This window comes from Letharia lupina (genome assembly GCF_014066315.1).
Source record: "Letharia lupina isolate WasteWater1 chromosome Unknown contig_18, whole genome shotgun sequence".
Taxonomy (NCBI): Eukaryota; Fungi; Ascomycota; class Lecanoromycetes; order Lecanorales; family Parmeliaceae; genus Letharia; species Letharia lupina.
The window spans coordinates 886,708-901,630 of record NW_023502987.1 but is presented as its reverse complement, the minus strand read 5'-3'; the positions used below and the strand labels follow the sequence as shown (position 1 = coordinate 901,630).

General features: G+C 49.1%; 5 protein-coding genes across 5 annotated transcripts; 2 read left to right on the top strand and 3 right to left on the bottom strand.

Annotated features, from left to right (window-relative positions):
* Positions 1-951: 951 nt before the first annotated feature.
* On the bottom strand, positions 952-4,292 carry HO133_003715 (uncharacterized protein; the record flags this gene model as incomplete). The annotated part of the gene is made up of 9 exons (XM_037294637.1): positions 952-1,274; positions 1,327-1,424; positions 1,472-1,589; positions 1,650-1,866; positions 1,918-1,979; positions 2,030-2,105; positions 2,157-2,520; positions 2,651-2,836; positions 3,220-4,292. 9 exons carry the CDS (start codon positions 4,290-4,292, stop codon positions 952-954), a joined length of 2,517 nt encoding a protein of 838 aa, XP_037149325.1.
* A 1,398-nt stretch (positions 4,293-5,690) lies between these two features.
* On the bottom strand, positions 5,691-6,123 carry HO133_003714 (uncharacterized protein; the record flags this gene model as incomplete). Its single annotated transcript, XM_037294636.1, has 2 exons — positions 5,691-5,804; positions 5,830-6,123. The coding sequence occupies 2 exons, from the start codon at positions 6,121-6,123 to the stop codon at positions 5,691-5,693; spliced, it is 408 nt and encodes a 135-aa protein (XP_037149324.1).
* Positions 6,124-6,804: 681 nt separating this feature from the next.
* Positions 6,805-10,028, top strand: HO133_003713 (uncharacterized protein; the record flags this gene model as incomplete). Its single annotated transcript, XM_037294635.1, has 8 exons — positions 6,805-6,839; positions 6,887-7,047; positions 7,094-8,203; positions 8,254-8,324; positions 8,378-8,817; positions 8,870-9,082; positions 9,136-9,721; positions 9,879-10,028. The coding sequence occupies 8 exons, from the start codon at positions 6,805-6,807 to the stop codon at positions 10,026-10,028; spliced, it is 2,766 nt and encodes a 921-aa protein (XP_037149323.1).
* Positions 10,029-10,543: 515 nt separating this feature from the next.
* On the top strand, positions 10,544-11,157 carry HO133_003712 (uncharacterized protein; the record flags this gene model as incomplete). The annotated part of the gene is made up of 3 exons (XM_037294634.1): positions 10,544-10,612; positions 10,665-10,892; positions 10,963-11,157. The coding sequence occupies 3 exons, from the start codon at positions 10,544-10,546 to the stop codon at positions 11,155-11,157; spliced, it is 492 nt and encodes a 163-aa protein (XP_037149322.1).
* Positions 11,158-13,765: 2,608 nt separating this feature from the next.
* On the bottom strand, positions 13,766-14,764 carry HO133_003711 (uncharacterized protein; the record flags this gene model as incomplete). Its single annotated transcript, XM_037294633.1, has 3 exons — positions 13,766-14,180; positions 14,469-14,508; positions 14,584-14,764. The coding sequence occupies 3 exons, from the start codon at positions 14,762-14,764 to the stop codon at positions 13,766-13,768; spliced, it is 636 nt and encodes a 211-aa protein (XP_037149321.1).
* Between the last annotated feature and the right edge of the window lie 159 nt (positions 14,765-14,923).

The window sequence follows — 14,923 nt, the reverse complement described above, 5'->3', positions numbered from 1 at the left end:
GGGTATTCTTAAATTCACTCATTGATGTCACGAGAGTCCGTAGCTTTGCTTCTTCAAGAGTGCCTATCATACAGCCCCGTTCTTCTCAACGCCGTCTTTATGCAATGTTTCCGCCATTTTGCGCGTAGGCCTGATGCTGTGATATTCACCATGCGTCCAATTCCTCCTCTTACTCCTCTAAACAAGCTTCTTCACGTAGTCGATGACGAAGGGCGCTGTACCATGCAAGAATGTGATCAGCCATGGTGCCTCCATCACCCCAAGTGATCCCCAGAGCACAGCATAGACGATTGGGACTCACAGAGATAGAGCAATATGCTCGCCGCGGCCACTTGCTTGACGGTCTGGAATGCTTCGTCTTCGGCTGCCTGTAGTTTGATTGATTAGCAGGCCGTGGCAAAGCGATACTGTCGTCCAGTGCTTTGTTCGCAGTTCTAGGGTATCTCCAGGACTGTGATTACCTTGAGCTCGGCCTTCGATGGCGGTGCTTGGGCTGGGGTTGGGTCAGTGGGTTCTGGTTCATAAGGAACTGGGCTACTTACGACCTCCGAACATCTTGAAGGTCTGCTGCTGTTGCCTGGTGGAATTGCCGTAGGTTGCAGAGAACTTTTGGTAGCGCCGAATTGACAATCACGCCAAGACTTTGGTCACGGGACCAGATCTTATCACCTGAGAAGATTTCAGTTGGGTTCACAGGCATTCGTAATGGGACGTCTACAAATGCGCTTGATTCTCTTTATCCACGAAATTACTATAAGATCAAATGCTCAAATCAGTAGGTCAAGCTGCGTAGCTTGCACCACGTCCTTCGTTGCTGTCGTGAGAATGATAGTAACCATGTCCTTCGACGTGCGAGTTGCGCCATGAAGCATAGAGCCAACTGGAGGACTGGTATAAGGAGACTGGGTGCTTTGAGTAGCACGCAACATGTATCTTGCTTCCTTCGATCCTTCACTCCGAATCCGCCATAGCCGTTGCCAACTCAGTTGCCAGAGGCCCGTTGATCTTGGCCTGTGCGTGGTCGACGAATTGCTGGATCTGAGAGCGCAGAAGATCTCGCTTTGGATCTGGTATCTCTTCGACAGTGAATGTCGAATTGAAGTCTTCAAGAACCATGTTGAAGACCCCCTGCACGCCCCCCAAGACTACCGACTGTTGTCTATCGATCTCCTCCTCAATAGCCTTCTTGATTCCTGGACAAAAGCCAGCGAAGGGCCCTCCCTTCGACATTGCGTCATTCAGTAAGGTGCATCTCTGCGTATGCATGTTCTTGCCTGTATCCTCTGCTCAGCACAAACCCAGGCTTTTACAGATGGCTGGATTTACCTGTCACTTTCGCACACTTGGCGTAAAGTGGGGACATCGCCTGTAGAAGGAAGCTATCTGGATCCTCATCATCCATAGTGATATTTAATTTCGTGTCCCTGTCGCCATTAGAACATCGCACAAAGAAATGATCGAGGCTTTATACCTGCTGATGGTCTTCACCTTCACCGAGAAATCGTCAAGGCATTTGCGCAACAATGTCTTCTTGGAAGCAAGTGAGGACAAGAAAGGGGCCATTGGCTCCATAGAGATGCCCTCTTCAGCTGTACCACGCGTCAATCTAAGTTCGTCAAGGAGTGTATGGTTGGGATGGAGCCGCTTACCAGCCAGATCCTCGCCGATGCCATCCACCAATCCGACGAGGGCCGCGAAGCAGTCCTCCTTAGCGGTAGCAATCTCGTCATCGAATATTTGCCAGGCGGTTGTCAGGTCTTTGGACACCGGACCCAGGATCTCTGCGTTCCAACTAACGTACGGTCGGGCTTTGGTCTTGTGTGCTCCATTATTTCGGCACCATGCTGCAAAGGTCGAGCCATGCCACTACACTCGGTCAGCGCTGTCTGATTCTACTATGCAAGGACAAATTCTTACCTCTTTCGTCCATGTCTCGAACAGCCGAACACTGTTCTCTACCCACGCTTCCTGGCAATCTTCTAGTCCGGGTCAGGATTTGGGAAACCCTTTATTATTGCGGAGAACGCACCACACTCCTGCAGAATGCAACTTTCCAAGACCGACTTCAATTCTGCAACGTACTTGAAGATTTCGGCTCCCACAGCCTGTGCGAGTATCTGTTAGCAAGATGCGAAGCAGATTCAGTGCATTCTTACTGCGCGCGGTTTCGCCACCAATTCTGTAAGCTCTACTCGCCGTTGGATTATAGACTGTTGGCTCCAGTTGTGCAGTGAGCCAATCATGTCTTCTACCGTACCATGGCAGTAGTGCTTCAAGGCGTCGAGCCGGCTTCTCGCTGGCATCTTGGACAATTGGTAACGCACATGAGGTATACCTGTCACATGAATTGAGACGGGAATTTCCTCGGACAGATCATAACCGTCCTTGTGCTTGATATAGTCCGAGTTGGATACCGCAAAGACGAAGAGTAGGGCACGATCTTGCGTGATGTTTTTATCCTTCTGACGCATGATCGTAGTGACCTTTCGATTCCTCATCAGGATGAGTCCTTCCCGCAATCTGAAAAATGTTAGCTAGGCTTCTCCATCGAAGCCCACCATAAAGATGTCTATACAACGCAGAGTAGATCTTCTTGTTAAGCCTGCGATGCTGTTAAATTTTCCCAATCAAAAGTACGTGGTGGACTAACTCTAGATCTACAATCTTCTGAGTGAAAGTTTGCTTTGCTTTTCCCCTCTCCAGCTTCTTCAAGCTAGTCAAGCGACTCTTTCCCCTGCATACGTGGTCGTACGCTGCCATCAATCTTTCATGCTCTTCGATATCCTGTGGAGTGGCATCAAGATCCGAAGGCTTCTGTTTAGCAGGCACATCCTGGCTGGTCAGTCCAGTCACGGTGATAAGAATATTCAACCTACATCAATCTTCGAACACAGCAGCGCCCTGCGAGTTCCGAACAGCCTGTGTAGCTCGCCAAGTCGTCTTTGGACCAAATTATCTGTTTGGATGCGGGCGATGGGCGCAATCAACAACCCAAAGTAGCAACGTCGCATGTATCTGGTCGTGATGGTTGTTCTGATTGTGTTGGAATCTGAAAGACCTTGATGCGAGACATTTAGCTTCTGCTATGCGTTCCGGGGACCATTCTCCAATCACCTGGAAGATCTGTGATTATCAGACCACGCTTCAGTAACGGCGAATGCAAGAATACCCTTGGTCGTCTTAGCTTGGTCCCCAGTTAACAGGCACCCAGAAACATACCTGACTGTTTTGATTAGCGGCCATAGCGAAGGAACATGGCAGTCGTTTTCGTCGAGCAAATTTTTGCATGACTTAATAAATCGCTCAGTTTCACTTCCGAGCTCCTCAGGGCTGTAAACGCTTCGGCGTATGATGCCACCTTCAGCACCACATTTTGAGATGGACTCCTGAATCCAGCCATAAAGCTTTTGCAGCATCTCTGAATCGGATGCCGATTTTGCCTGCTCAAGGAACTCTTTCGTACGCTCCTCATTACTGAACTCTTCCCGATTCGCAAACAAAGCTTGGAATGTTTCTAAAGCCGTTGAGACTTGGGCGTTTAATTCGTCTATGGCTTCTTGGTCCATGGTTCCGACGGATCCATGCACGTAACGGTAATATGATCCAAGATGAGTCTCCAATATTCGCTGCACGGTGGATGGTTCAAACAGGATGATCTCCGCCATAAATGGGGCCTTCTGGGACGGCTGCGCTTGGTGGTACTCAGTGATCACGTTGGTACAAGCTTCGCCGTTCGCGCCTGAAAGAGCAATATCGGGAGTGTCTAGAAGGGAGTTGATGAGCGAGCTTTTTCCAACTCCGCTATCGCCCATCAAGCCAACTATTCTAGGTTTGGGATACTCAAGAGTTTGGTTGCTTGACGCTTTCTCGAGTAGTTGCAGAATCCGGGTATCTTTGTACTCAGCATTCTTGAGGACGAGAGCCGCATCTTCCATCAATTCTGAACAGTATTTCTCAGCTTTGATGAATGAAGGGTGGTAGGCTGGGAGCTTTGGGAGTGCTTCGCTCATGGGGTTGTACCCCGTGTCGGCTCCGTTCTTGATGACATTAACCCTATCTCGGAATTCCTCGCCAGCGTCGAACTCGTCGTCACTGTTGTCAGTAGCCATCTCATCCTGGGTTGGATTGTTGTTTGTCCATTCGGGCGTTGCTGTGTTCTCATGGCCTTCAACTTGTGCTTGAATGAGGTTTGTGTGTTCGGGTGTTGCTATGCTATGATGTTTTGGGCTAGACATTGCCTCATGCTTGAGTACCAGATTCGTGTCATCCCAATGAGTCCGGTATGAAGACATACTGTGGTAGCTAAGTAAGCACAAAGAGCCAGATTAAGAAGTGGATGAGAAGGAGAATCAGGGGAATCATTTGCGATTAAACAATCTGAATGGGTGACAAGTGAGGCCTCGGAACCCGCTTATCCGCTTTGACATGCAATAGTCAGGGTTTCATCAAGCTGAAACTACTTATAGACCGCACTCCAAGTGGGTGAACTTTCATAAAAGCAGGAAAAGTTGCTTGCGGGTTTGTGAGGACGCTTTAAACTTGATCACTCACTTTGAAATGATAGTTCCAAAGGGTATACTAAGGCGATGAAGAAGCTAAAGGAAAGCTCATATTGTCAGCCAAACTATGTCTTGAGTAGTAACGGACTGAGGCCAGAGCACATCTATGGAATAGTGAACGATGATCGCTGGTTATCGTTAGATCTGGAAAGGCTGAGGTAGAAGTAAAGAAGATCAAGATTTTGGTACTTGATTTGGAAAGGAGTTGTCTTATGAGAAAAACAAGGATGAGATGTTATAAAGTCATAAATTGCGGTGAAAGAAAAGGCGGGAGAGCGTATGAGTATGGTTCTCCTCCCTACTTATCGCTCTTAATGGTTTAGGCGGGAATGCACAGAGGGAATCTCCAAATCTCGAGGTCTCAATAAGCACTGTCCCAGGAAGGGGTAACAGTTTTGACCAAACGAACCCTGTATTCTCGTCCTTATTAGTGAAGGGAGATCATTTTCGAGCTTCGGATAGCCTTTTCTTTTAAGTTGTTTGAGATGAAAAACCAGCTTGTACTGCTTGAGACCCACACAATTATCTCAGAATGAGACAAGAAGAAAAAGCCTATGATTCCAATTTTCCCCTCTAACAGCCTGCTTGACTGTAGAGCTTTGAAAGCTTCAACTTCCACCTCACTGGATCTTCGTAACTTCCGCACGCCTGATCTCCCTCTCCACGCGTGACTTTTGCTTGATCCTCTTAATATCATGGATGATTTTTTTCTGTAGGATTTGAGGATCTCCGGGCAAAGAAACATGGCGTATTGATTGGAAGCCTAGTCGACTTAGCTTTTGTCTATACTGTTAAGGGTTGGTTGCATATCAGACAGGGACTATCAGACAGGGACTTGAGACTTCAGTATATGACCTACCACTTGCCAGTGTATGTGTTGTAGCTTCTAGCGTCGCCTCAATTGCTGAGTCTGTCGGCTCAACTTCGGCAAACCGTTTCGACACAACGTGAACCTGAAGTAGGCCAACCGAGGAACTCAAGTTTCTGTCAACATTGAGCTGACCCTTCACTTGACGAAGATACTAGGGCCCCTCCCCCCCCACACAATGTTCTGTTTAAGGGCTTGGGTGCCTTTGCTGTTCCTGCCAACTAATGCAAGCCCGGTGTTAGTATTTCCTCTACGCCCCCATCTTAGAGGGCTTTCCTCAAGATAGCATACTGAAGTCTTTCTGCAGATTCGTCGTGACCTTCTTCGTCCTCACCTATTTCCTCAACAGACCATGCATCTGTGTGTCCTTCCTGCATCTGACGATAAGATGATAGAGCTGACAATCCTCGCAGACTGCTCTGCGCTACTCTTGATACTATTCATTTCGTCCTGCTCATGGAGAGACCAGTGCCTCTTTGATATGCACAGCAATTGGTTCGAGACCAAACACCTTGCTTCACCACTGTCGAGTGCATTATCGAATGCTACAAATTGGTCGGCATCGAATGCGGATGGAGTTGTTGGGGATGGCTCTTTCCTTGTAACGGCTATCAACGAGACGGCGTCGGCTTTGGCTGGAGCTGCTTTAGAGGAAATGAAGGGAAGGATGGCATACAAAGCGGAATGGACCGGCATTGGTCTGGGATGGATCAGGAGCTTTCTCGGAGCTAGGCAGTGGAGAGTGCCATGCGTTGACGTCTACGTCCGACTGTAAAAATAAAGTGGCTGTTGATACCCTACAAAGCGTGTATGGTTGCGCGAGCGAGCATTGTTGGCGTTATGGGAATCGCCGGATGGTCTGCTTGCATTTAGCGAATTGGGGGTTTTTGGGGAAACATAGCGTTTAGGATCGATCAAGGCCATCGACGTCTCTACAAAGCCTTGGAAACTGGACATTGCCCACTCTATACAGGGTCACTAAGAGTACTATTAAGTCGATTGTTTTGTAGGAAAATCGGATTATTCTCCCCACCAAGACATAAGTTCATTGTCCCGTTGCCATACGACCAGGACCCCCGTCATTCTCCAAAGACGAAACATTGCATGCTTTTTTCACGCAGTAGTAGAGGTCTGGGCAAGGTATTTCCTGGAACCCACCTTCCAAATCCGAAAACCAACGGGCCATTGCAGCCATTGCGAGCGGGGAACCTCCGCTCTTTGCACTTGCAGGTCCGGGGCAGTCCTGACATCCATTGTCAACACAAATATATTTACCCGGCCTTACTTTCTAGACGTCCTTCATCAGCAAGTCAAAGTCTGAACTGTTTGAAGTCATCCTTTCCTTCGATCACGCTTCGACGCAGGTCTACTACCACCATGGCTGCCGCGGATCGAAGCATCTTGCCTGATACGTACGTTTTGTCCTCCATTGCTAGAGGCCTTATATTGACAAAATTAGCGTCCAAGCTATCAATTACGACATTGGGCTCTTCGACCTTGAGCTTGGCGGTGCTTTTAGCTTCCAAGGGATTGTAAAGATCCAAGTCAAGATTAAGTCGGCGACCAAGAGTATTACTCTGAACGCTCATCATTTGACGATCCATGAAGGCGAAATCTCTGGTAGAAGGACATGACTCCAAGGTGACCGCTTACTAAAATTACTTAGGTCAAAAAACTACTGATGTCTCTTACGACGAGAAGTCACAGCGCGTCACCTTGGTCTTTCCAGAGGAAATCAGTGCCTCTAGTGATGCTGTGCTCTCTATCCGATATGCTGGTACCATGAATAATAGCATGGCCGGGTTTTACAGATCCAAGTATAAGCCAACAGTTACTCCCGTGGAGTCTGTCCCTATGGACGGAGAGCACCATGTCATGTTTTCTACCCAATTCGAATCTAGCGACGCGAGAAGAGCCATTCCATGCTTTGACGAGCCAAACCTCAAAGCTACATTCGATGTTAGTATTGAGATCCCGGAGGACCAAATAGCACTTAGCAATATGCCTGAGAAAGAGGTCAAGCAAGCAAGAGCTGGCCTGAAAACCGTAGTTTTCGAAAGAACCCCAGTGATGAGTACTTACCTTCTTGCATGGGCCTTCGGAGATTTCGAGTACGTGGAAGGCTTCACACAGAGAGAGTACCAAGGCAAGCAGCTACCATGCAGGGTCTACACCACCAAAGGCTTGAAGGAGCAGGGACGCTTCGCTCTTGAAAATTGTCATCAGGTAGTGGACTACTTTTCCGAGATCTTCAAGATCGATTATCCACTACCAAAGATGGACCTCCTCGCAGTCCATGAATTTTCGCACGGCGCTATGGAGAACTGGGGCTTGGTCACCTACAGAACGACCGCTGTCCTTTTTGACGAGAAACAATCAGACGCCAAGTACAAGAACCGTGTGGCATACGTAGTAGCGCACGAACTAGCCCATCAATGGTTTGGTAATCTCGTTACCATGGATTGGTGGAGTGAGCTGTGGCTCAACGAAGGCTTTGCAACTTGGGTTGGTTGGCTGGCGGTTGACCATCTATATCCCGATCACGAGGTCTGGAGCCAGTTCGTCACGGAAGCTGTGCAGACTGCTCAGAATTTGGATTCTTTGCGAGCCTCTCATCCAATTGAAGTTCCTGTTCGAGATGCTCTTGAGGTGGAGCAAATTTTCGATGCAATCTCGTATTTGAAAGGGAGTTCGGTGATTAGGATGCTGTCTGGTCATCTAGGCGTAGACACATTTTTGGGAGGAGTCTCTGCGTACCTCAAGAAGCACGCCTACGGTAATTTCACTCGGCCCTTCGTTTCCATGATATAGCTAACATTCATATAGGTAACGCAACTACCAACGATCTTTGGGCAGCGTTGAGCAAAGCATCTGGAAAAGATGTCAATGTTTTCATGGTCTGTCTCACGGCTGTGACGCCTTTCTTCAGGGCTGATTTGAGAATGTGTAGGATCCATGGATCAGAAAGATCGGATTTCCGGTCCTTACTGTCGCAGAAGAGCCCGGGCAAATTGGCGTCCGCCAGTCCCGTTTCCTCCAAACAGGGGACGTAAAAGGCGAAGAGGATGAGACCCTATGGTGGGTTCCGCTAGGTCTGAAGACAGATCCAAAAGCAACGGGAGCCGCCACGAAAGCCTTGACCATCAAAGAAGACACGCTCCGTGACGTGGATGAGACGTTTTACAAGCTCAACAGCGATCAGGTAGGCTTTTACCGCACCAATTACCCGCCGGCAAGACTGGAATTGCTTGGTAAAGAGAGACACAAGCTCAGTGTCGAGGACAAGATCGGCCTGGTTGCAGATGCCGCAGCATTGGCTGTTGCTGGTCAAGGTACAACAGCTGGGTTCTTGGTCTTGGTCGAAAAGTTCAGCGATGAAAAGAACAAAGCGTATGTTAGCCAGATCGTATCTGAGCGCGAGATATTGACAGCAAACTTTTAGCGTCTGGTCCCAGATTATTAGCTCGCTCGGCAACATTCGGTCCATCTTTGCGGACAACGAAACACTCGCCAACGGACTGAAAGCGTTTACTTTGCGTCTTGTTACACCGGCGACGGAAGAGATAGGATGGGACTTTGCTCCAAACGAGAATTTCTTGACAGGACAGATGCGCGCTCTGTTGATAAGTACTGCAGGCAATGCAGGCCATGCGAAGTAAGCCTCCCGCGTCCATAAGGTACTGGATTGACTGCTAACATCTAGGTCAGGACGATCGCCGAAGCAAAGCGTCGCTTCCAGGCCTACCAGAGGGGTGATCGCTCAGCTGTCCATCCCAGTCTCCGCCTAGCTGTCTTCCAGATCGTGGTCCGCGAAGGAGGGAAAACCGCTTATGAAGCCGTTCTCAATGAATATACCAGCACCACATCCATTGACGGAAAAGAGACTTGTTTGCTAGCGCTAGGCAAAGTACAAACAGCCGATCTCGTCAAATCCTTCCTCGACTTCCAATTCTCCGACAAGGTTGCCCTCCAGGATGTCCATACTGGCTCGGTCTCGCTAGCTGCGAACTCCAAGGTTCGCAACGCCCTGTGGCAGTATATCAAGGAAAACTGGGATCCAATAAGCAAGAAACTCTCGGCTTCTTCAGTGGTGATGGATCGCTATCTCAAGACGTGTTTGTCAAAATTTGCAAGCCACGAGATGGAAAAAGAGATAGCGGCGTTTTTCAAAGACAAGGACACAAAGGGTTATGACAGAGGCTTGGTACAAGTCTCAGACACTGTGCAGGCAAACGCAAACTACAAGGAGCGTGATGAAGCGTTGGTGCTGGAATGGCTCAAGACCCATGACTACGTATGAGGAGGGAAAGTCTCGAAAATAGTATGCTGACGAGATATGAGTGTAATCATGAAAGCAATGGTGGAAAGGAGTCCAAAGCAACGATTCATGCTCACGTATCTTGCCACGATTCACTATATGGTCGGACGACTGGCAGTTCATGACATTCTAGAGGCGCAAATTGGCCTCAAGATATCCTGTAGCTGTCATCTCAGAACAAGTGATACATTATGATTTGATCATGACCAAGACCATTCCCGAAGTCGATGTTCATGTGGCTTTTGCAAGGCTGAATGTTTCAGCCCAGTCGAATATGGACTAGCGCCATTCTGCTCTTATGTCCTGATGTCCTGTGTCTCTGTGTTAGGAAGAATCATCACCAACATCATCCTTCTCTGCACACATTGACATCTGATACTTGTCGAACTCTTAGAAACTTCTCTTCCTGAAGCTCGAACATCCATCTTCTCGACGCTCATCATGAATCCAGAGTAGTAAGTTGGGGAGACATGGAACCACAAGGCCTCACAGAACGCTGACCTTCGGATCTCGCAGAGAACACCCTGCCGTCCCCAGAGCAAGAAGAAGCTGGATTCGCAGCAGGATCAAGCTTTCGCTTCCCTCAGGACTGCTGGGCGGATTGCAGCCTTGCTAATCACCGCCTCTCTCCAGATACGATTACCTCTTCAAGCTCCTCCTTATCGGTGACTCCGGCGTGGGAAAGTCCTGTTTGCTGCTGCGATTTGCCGATGATACATACACTGAGAGCTATATCTCGACCATTGGTGTGGACTTTGTATGGCGCTTCCAGAATCCACCTCAGATCAAGAACCCGAGATGGCTGACAGGCTCTACCAGAAAATCCGGACGATCGAGCTGGATGGCAAGACTGTAAAACTTCAGATCGTATGCATAGCAGTCACTCGATTCAGTCCGCGGACGCTGATATAAGTGCTAGTGGGATACCGCAGGGCAAGAACGATTCCGAACCATCACATCCTCCTACTACCGCGGAGCACATGGCATCTGCGTTGTCTACGATGTGACAGATATGGATTCATTCAACAACGTCAAGCAATGGCTTCAAGAGATCGACCGCTACGCTACAGAGGGTGTGAACAAGCTGCTGGTGGGCAACAAAAGTGATATGTCGGACAAGAAAGTGGTGGAGTATACGGTTGCGAAGGTACGTATCATATAATTGACGACATTGATATACCACCGCGAATCAAGTCTGATATTTGATGGAAACATAGGAGTTCGCCGACAGCCTTGGCATTCCCTTCCTAGAAACATCAGCCAAGAACGCTTCAAATGTCGAACAAGCCTTCTTGACCATGGCGCGACAGATTAAAGAGCGAATGGGTACCACAACCGTCAACAACAAGCCCACCGTCCAAGTCGGACAAGGTCAGGGAGTGCAATCGGGTTCGGCCGGCGGGTGTTGTTAGAGAAATAGAAGCATGGGGGGGGAGAGGAAGATTAAATTGTGGTCAAGATGGAAGACCTGCCTCCGATGAGGTCTACGTATACAACATGTGTCTGCCTGCAGTCATGGTTGGTTTTACGAGCGTTAGAGGGTTCTAATGATGCGAATCTTGTCGGCTTGGAATCGAGTACCTCAGCATTTCTAATGGCCGTAGTATGATGGGGATAGAGGTCGTTGTTTCGTCCAGGTTCGGCATTGTCTCATAGGTGTTAGTACTCAGCAATCAGTTCTTCATGCATGCTTTGTGTTCATTGCGGACGCTACAACGCTTTGGGCTAATGGTAGTTCTCCAAATTCCCTGACCGTGTCTCTCAGGAGCAGGCTTTGGGAGCCCTGACATTGCCAGCATCATTCTTGTTCTGTCAGTCCATGGTTCTTTACCCTTTTGTGAGTTGAGTCGGGGCCTCCAGCCTTCTGCCTCCATCTACCTTCCTCGGCATATCTTTCTTGAACCTGCAAATGCTTCCCTCGGCAAAGGCTACAGCAGGGCCCAGCCCCCACCTAAATCGCAATTAAATCATTCAGCAACGCCACCACGAGAAATATTACTAGCACAGACACCAAAAACACTGCAAAACGACCAGGCGGAGGGTTTGAAGCCGAATTGCTTCTATTCCCCTGAATTACGCTTCCTCTAGCTGTGCTCGTACTCGGTTTCGAAGATGGTCTGGAATGATGACTGGTTGATACGATGGTACTCGAGGATGGCGCCGTGGATGTCAAGACGAACTCGGCCTCCGTCCTCACCGTTGGCGCCGTGCTTCCCGCCGGTTTATCACCATGATCGAAGCACGAACAGGCGCTCTCGATCTGGGGGCGCCCGAATTGGCCCACGTAGGTTGGGAGGAGGATCTGGGACTGGGAATCGAGATAGAGAGGGCAGAAGAGTGATGCGTCTTCTGAATTACTCCACAGGGCGCGGAGCTCACTGTCTAGGTAACACGGAAAAGCGACGGCAGCGAAGGCGGGTGTGGTCGGGCTCGGCGTTTGCAAGGTGATGTGTGGTGTGGATGTGTGAGATGGTTGAGAAATGTGAGGGGGGTGAGATGGTTGAAAGGTGTGAGATGGTTGAGAGGTGTGGGAGGGGTAAGAGGGGTGAGAGGTGCGAGACGTATGAGACGTGTGAGACGTGTGAGATGTTTGAGATGTGTGAGATGTGTGGAGTATTGTGTGAGAAGTATGAAGTATGTGAGAAGTACGAAAGGTGTTAGAGGTGGAAGTTGTGTGCATGATGCGTAGTTTGCTTGTAGGATTGTTTCCTTTGCAGCTGGTGGGACCGAAGGGGTGGCATTGGGGAAAGGTGAGCTCTCAGGAAATTGGCAAATGGGCAAAGAATAGTTTACGCTGACAGTGACGACTGTAAGGTAATTAATTAAAAGGCTTCACTAGCTCGTTTCGCTGCGCGTGACCAGAATCAATGCAGGTCAGAAATCGGCATGTTTCATCGACGTCTTGCGCTGATCAGTGAGTGCCAATATTAACATGGACACTTCTCAGACTTCATACAGTCATCACCATCACCATCACCATCACCATCTCCATGACTGCTTTCCCCCATTTGCATTGGATTATCATTCTATTGAATTTTCGGATTATAGGATTATTGGATTGTTGAAGAATATAAATATATATTCCTCGATAAATTTGCCGCCCTCGGCACTCGTGTCCTGTCTTCATTGAGCCTCACAAGCTCGAGGATCGAAAGTCCGAGAACCCTTTCGCTGACACTCAATCTCCCTCGCAACGACACATTCGTGGTTGGACAAGGAGCATTCTCTCCTTTTCGTGACATGTGATTGGTATAGAGTGGGCGTATGCAATTCCACAACCTTCCTTATCTTGGTGGAAACCGACTACCAAGTATTCACCAGTCAGCCACTCTGGCACAAAGGTACAACTTGCCGGCGTTCTCACTGTTACTTATATCATCCAGCCACAGCAACAAGCCAACCTGATCTCCACAATCTTCTCTCCGGCCATCTCGACGCTGGATTTCATAGAGTGGTAAGCAGTACTGCTGTTCACCTTGCTCCCGCCGAGCGTCTCCTCGCTTAGTATACCACACCCATGCCCAGTGCATGCTTGCCAGGAACCAGCAAAGAAGCAAGAACGCGTGGATATAGACGCTCATGCTACTCATTTCGTGGCCATCTGCAGTGTGCTCGGGAGGGTCGAAGTGTCGATAGCCAGAATGCCTCATGACGTGGGAGGAGTGACACATGGTAGAGCTGGCGTTGAGCGCTGGATGGGGTGTCTGGCTTGGAGCGTGAGTACAGCAGCACAGTCCGGTTTGGGATGTAAGTACGTGGAGTACTGTCGGGCTGGAGGTATAAGTACTTTACAAGGGAAAAACTGCACGGCAATAAAAGTGGAGAAATTTAAATCTCGTTCAATTGTGCGCGTGGGTCTAGAATACTCTACTTTTCCAAGCGAAAACTACCTTACGTCCTTGGCAATTCGAAATATTCCCTTTTCCCAGCAAATGACTCAAGCCAAAGTACGAGCAGCATCACCTATCGCTTGCACGAATCGCGGCACCCTGTGGTGCATTTCTCATCCACGTCCCCTTCTCAGTCCTCAGGAATCCCCTCGTGAAGCTCATATGCGGGTGGTGGAAGTTTGAAATCATCGTCCTCGTCGAGTAGGGGATATCCTGGGTTTGGCAGGAGCCTGCCCGTGAGATCCATCATGCCATTCTCGAGGGCAGCAAGCCTATCCTGCTGTCTTTGATCCCGTTTCCTTCGCTCCCGCCAGTCACAGATGTGGGAGAGGGCCAAAGCCGTGACGGCCATGAGGCAGAGCATCGTGTGTTTGGACGAGGGGTCTTTGGGGACAACACCCGAGTATTCTCGAGAGGAGTCGTAGCTGGTGGGAGTGGACGCTTGCAGGTAGGTTAGGACGTAAGTCAGATTGAACACGTTCGTTCTGTGATGTTTGGCTTGTGGGTTTTGGTGATTGACGGAAAGGTGCAGTTGGGTTGGACTCCTGAGGAAGAAACGAATGGAGTACAGCATTTTATTTCGTAGATGAGAAGAATGCTTTATTTCTGAAGATTTCGGAAATTGCATTATAATGTCAAAACTTGCTCTGTATCCAAATCCCCTCTTTCTTGCAGCCTATTACCACGTCCTGACCTCTGGCATTGCCCCCAGCGTGCACAAAGTCGGGGTTCAAGCCGATCAACTTGATATCTTAATTGGCTGACGGCGTCTCATCGTCTGGAAAGACAGGCTTTTGACTCAGCAGTGACTGCATCCTTCCCCACCAAAATACCCAGCCTCGTGTCTCGCACGATGATCCGGCGAGAGATCATCTTCATACATCTCAGCTGCTTCGGGTCCTCACCTCAGACCTACACACGCTCACAGTGCTCTGGACAGTAACGTACCTTTCCCCGTATCGCTGAGCCACTGCTGATCAGCGACCATGGCCTTCTTTCTCTTGGGATCGCGACGTCCCTTGATCACCTTGCCGATGATGAGGATGATCGAAATTCCAACGAAGAAGCCGAGCACTGCGATGGCACTGATGGGTACCGTGTTGGCAGAGTCTGCTACTATATCAGTCATGGTAGCGACGGAGCGCAACAGTAGAGTCGTGGTATTGTACTACCCGTCGTCTGCTCTGTTGCTAGAACATCCCGAACTCGTAGCCGAGATGACGAGGTTTCTGGCGCTTTCTTGCAGCCCCAAAATCCACACTGCGCCGTGTTAGTACCACTAGCAACT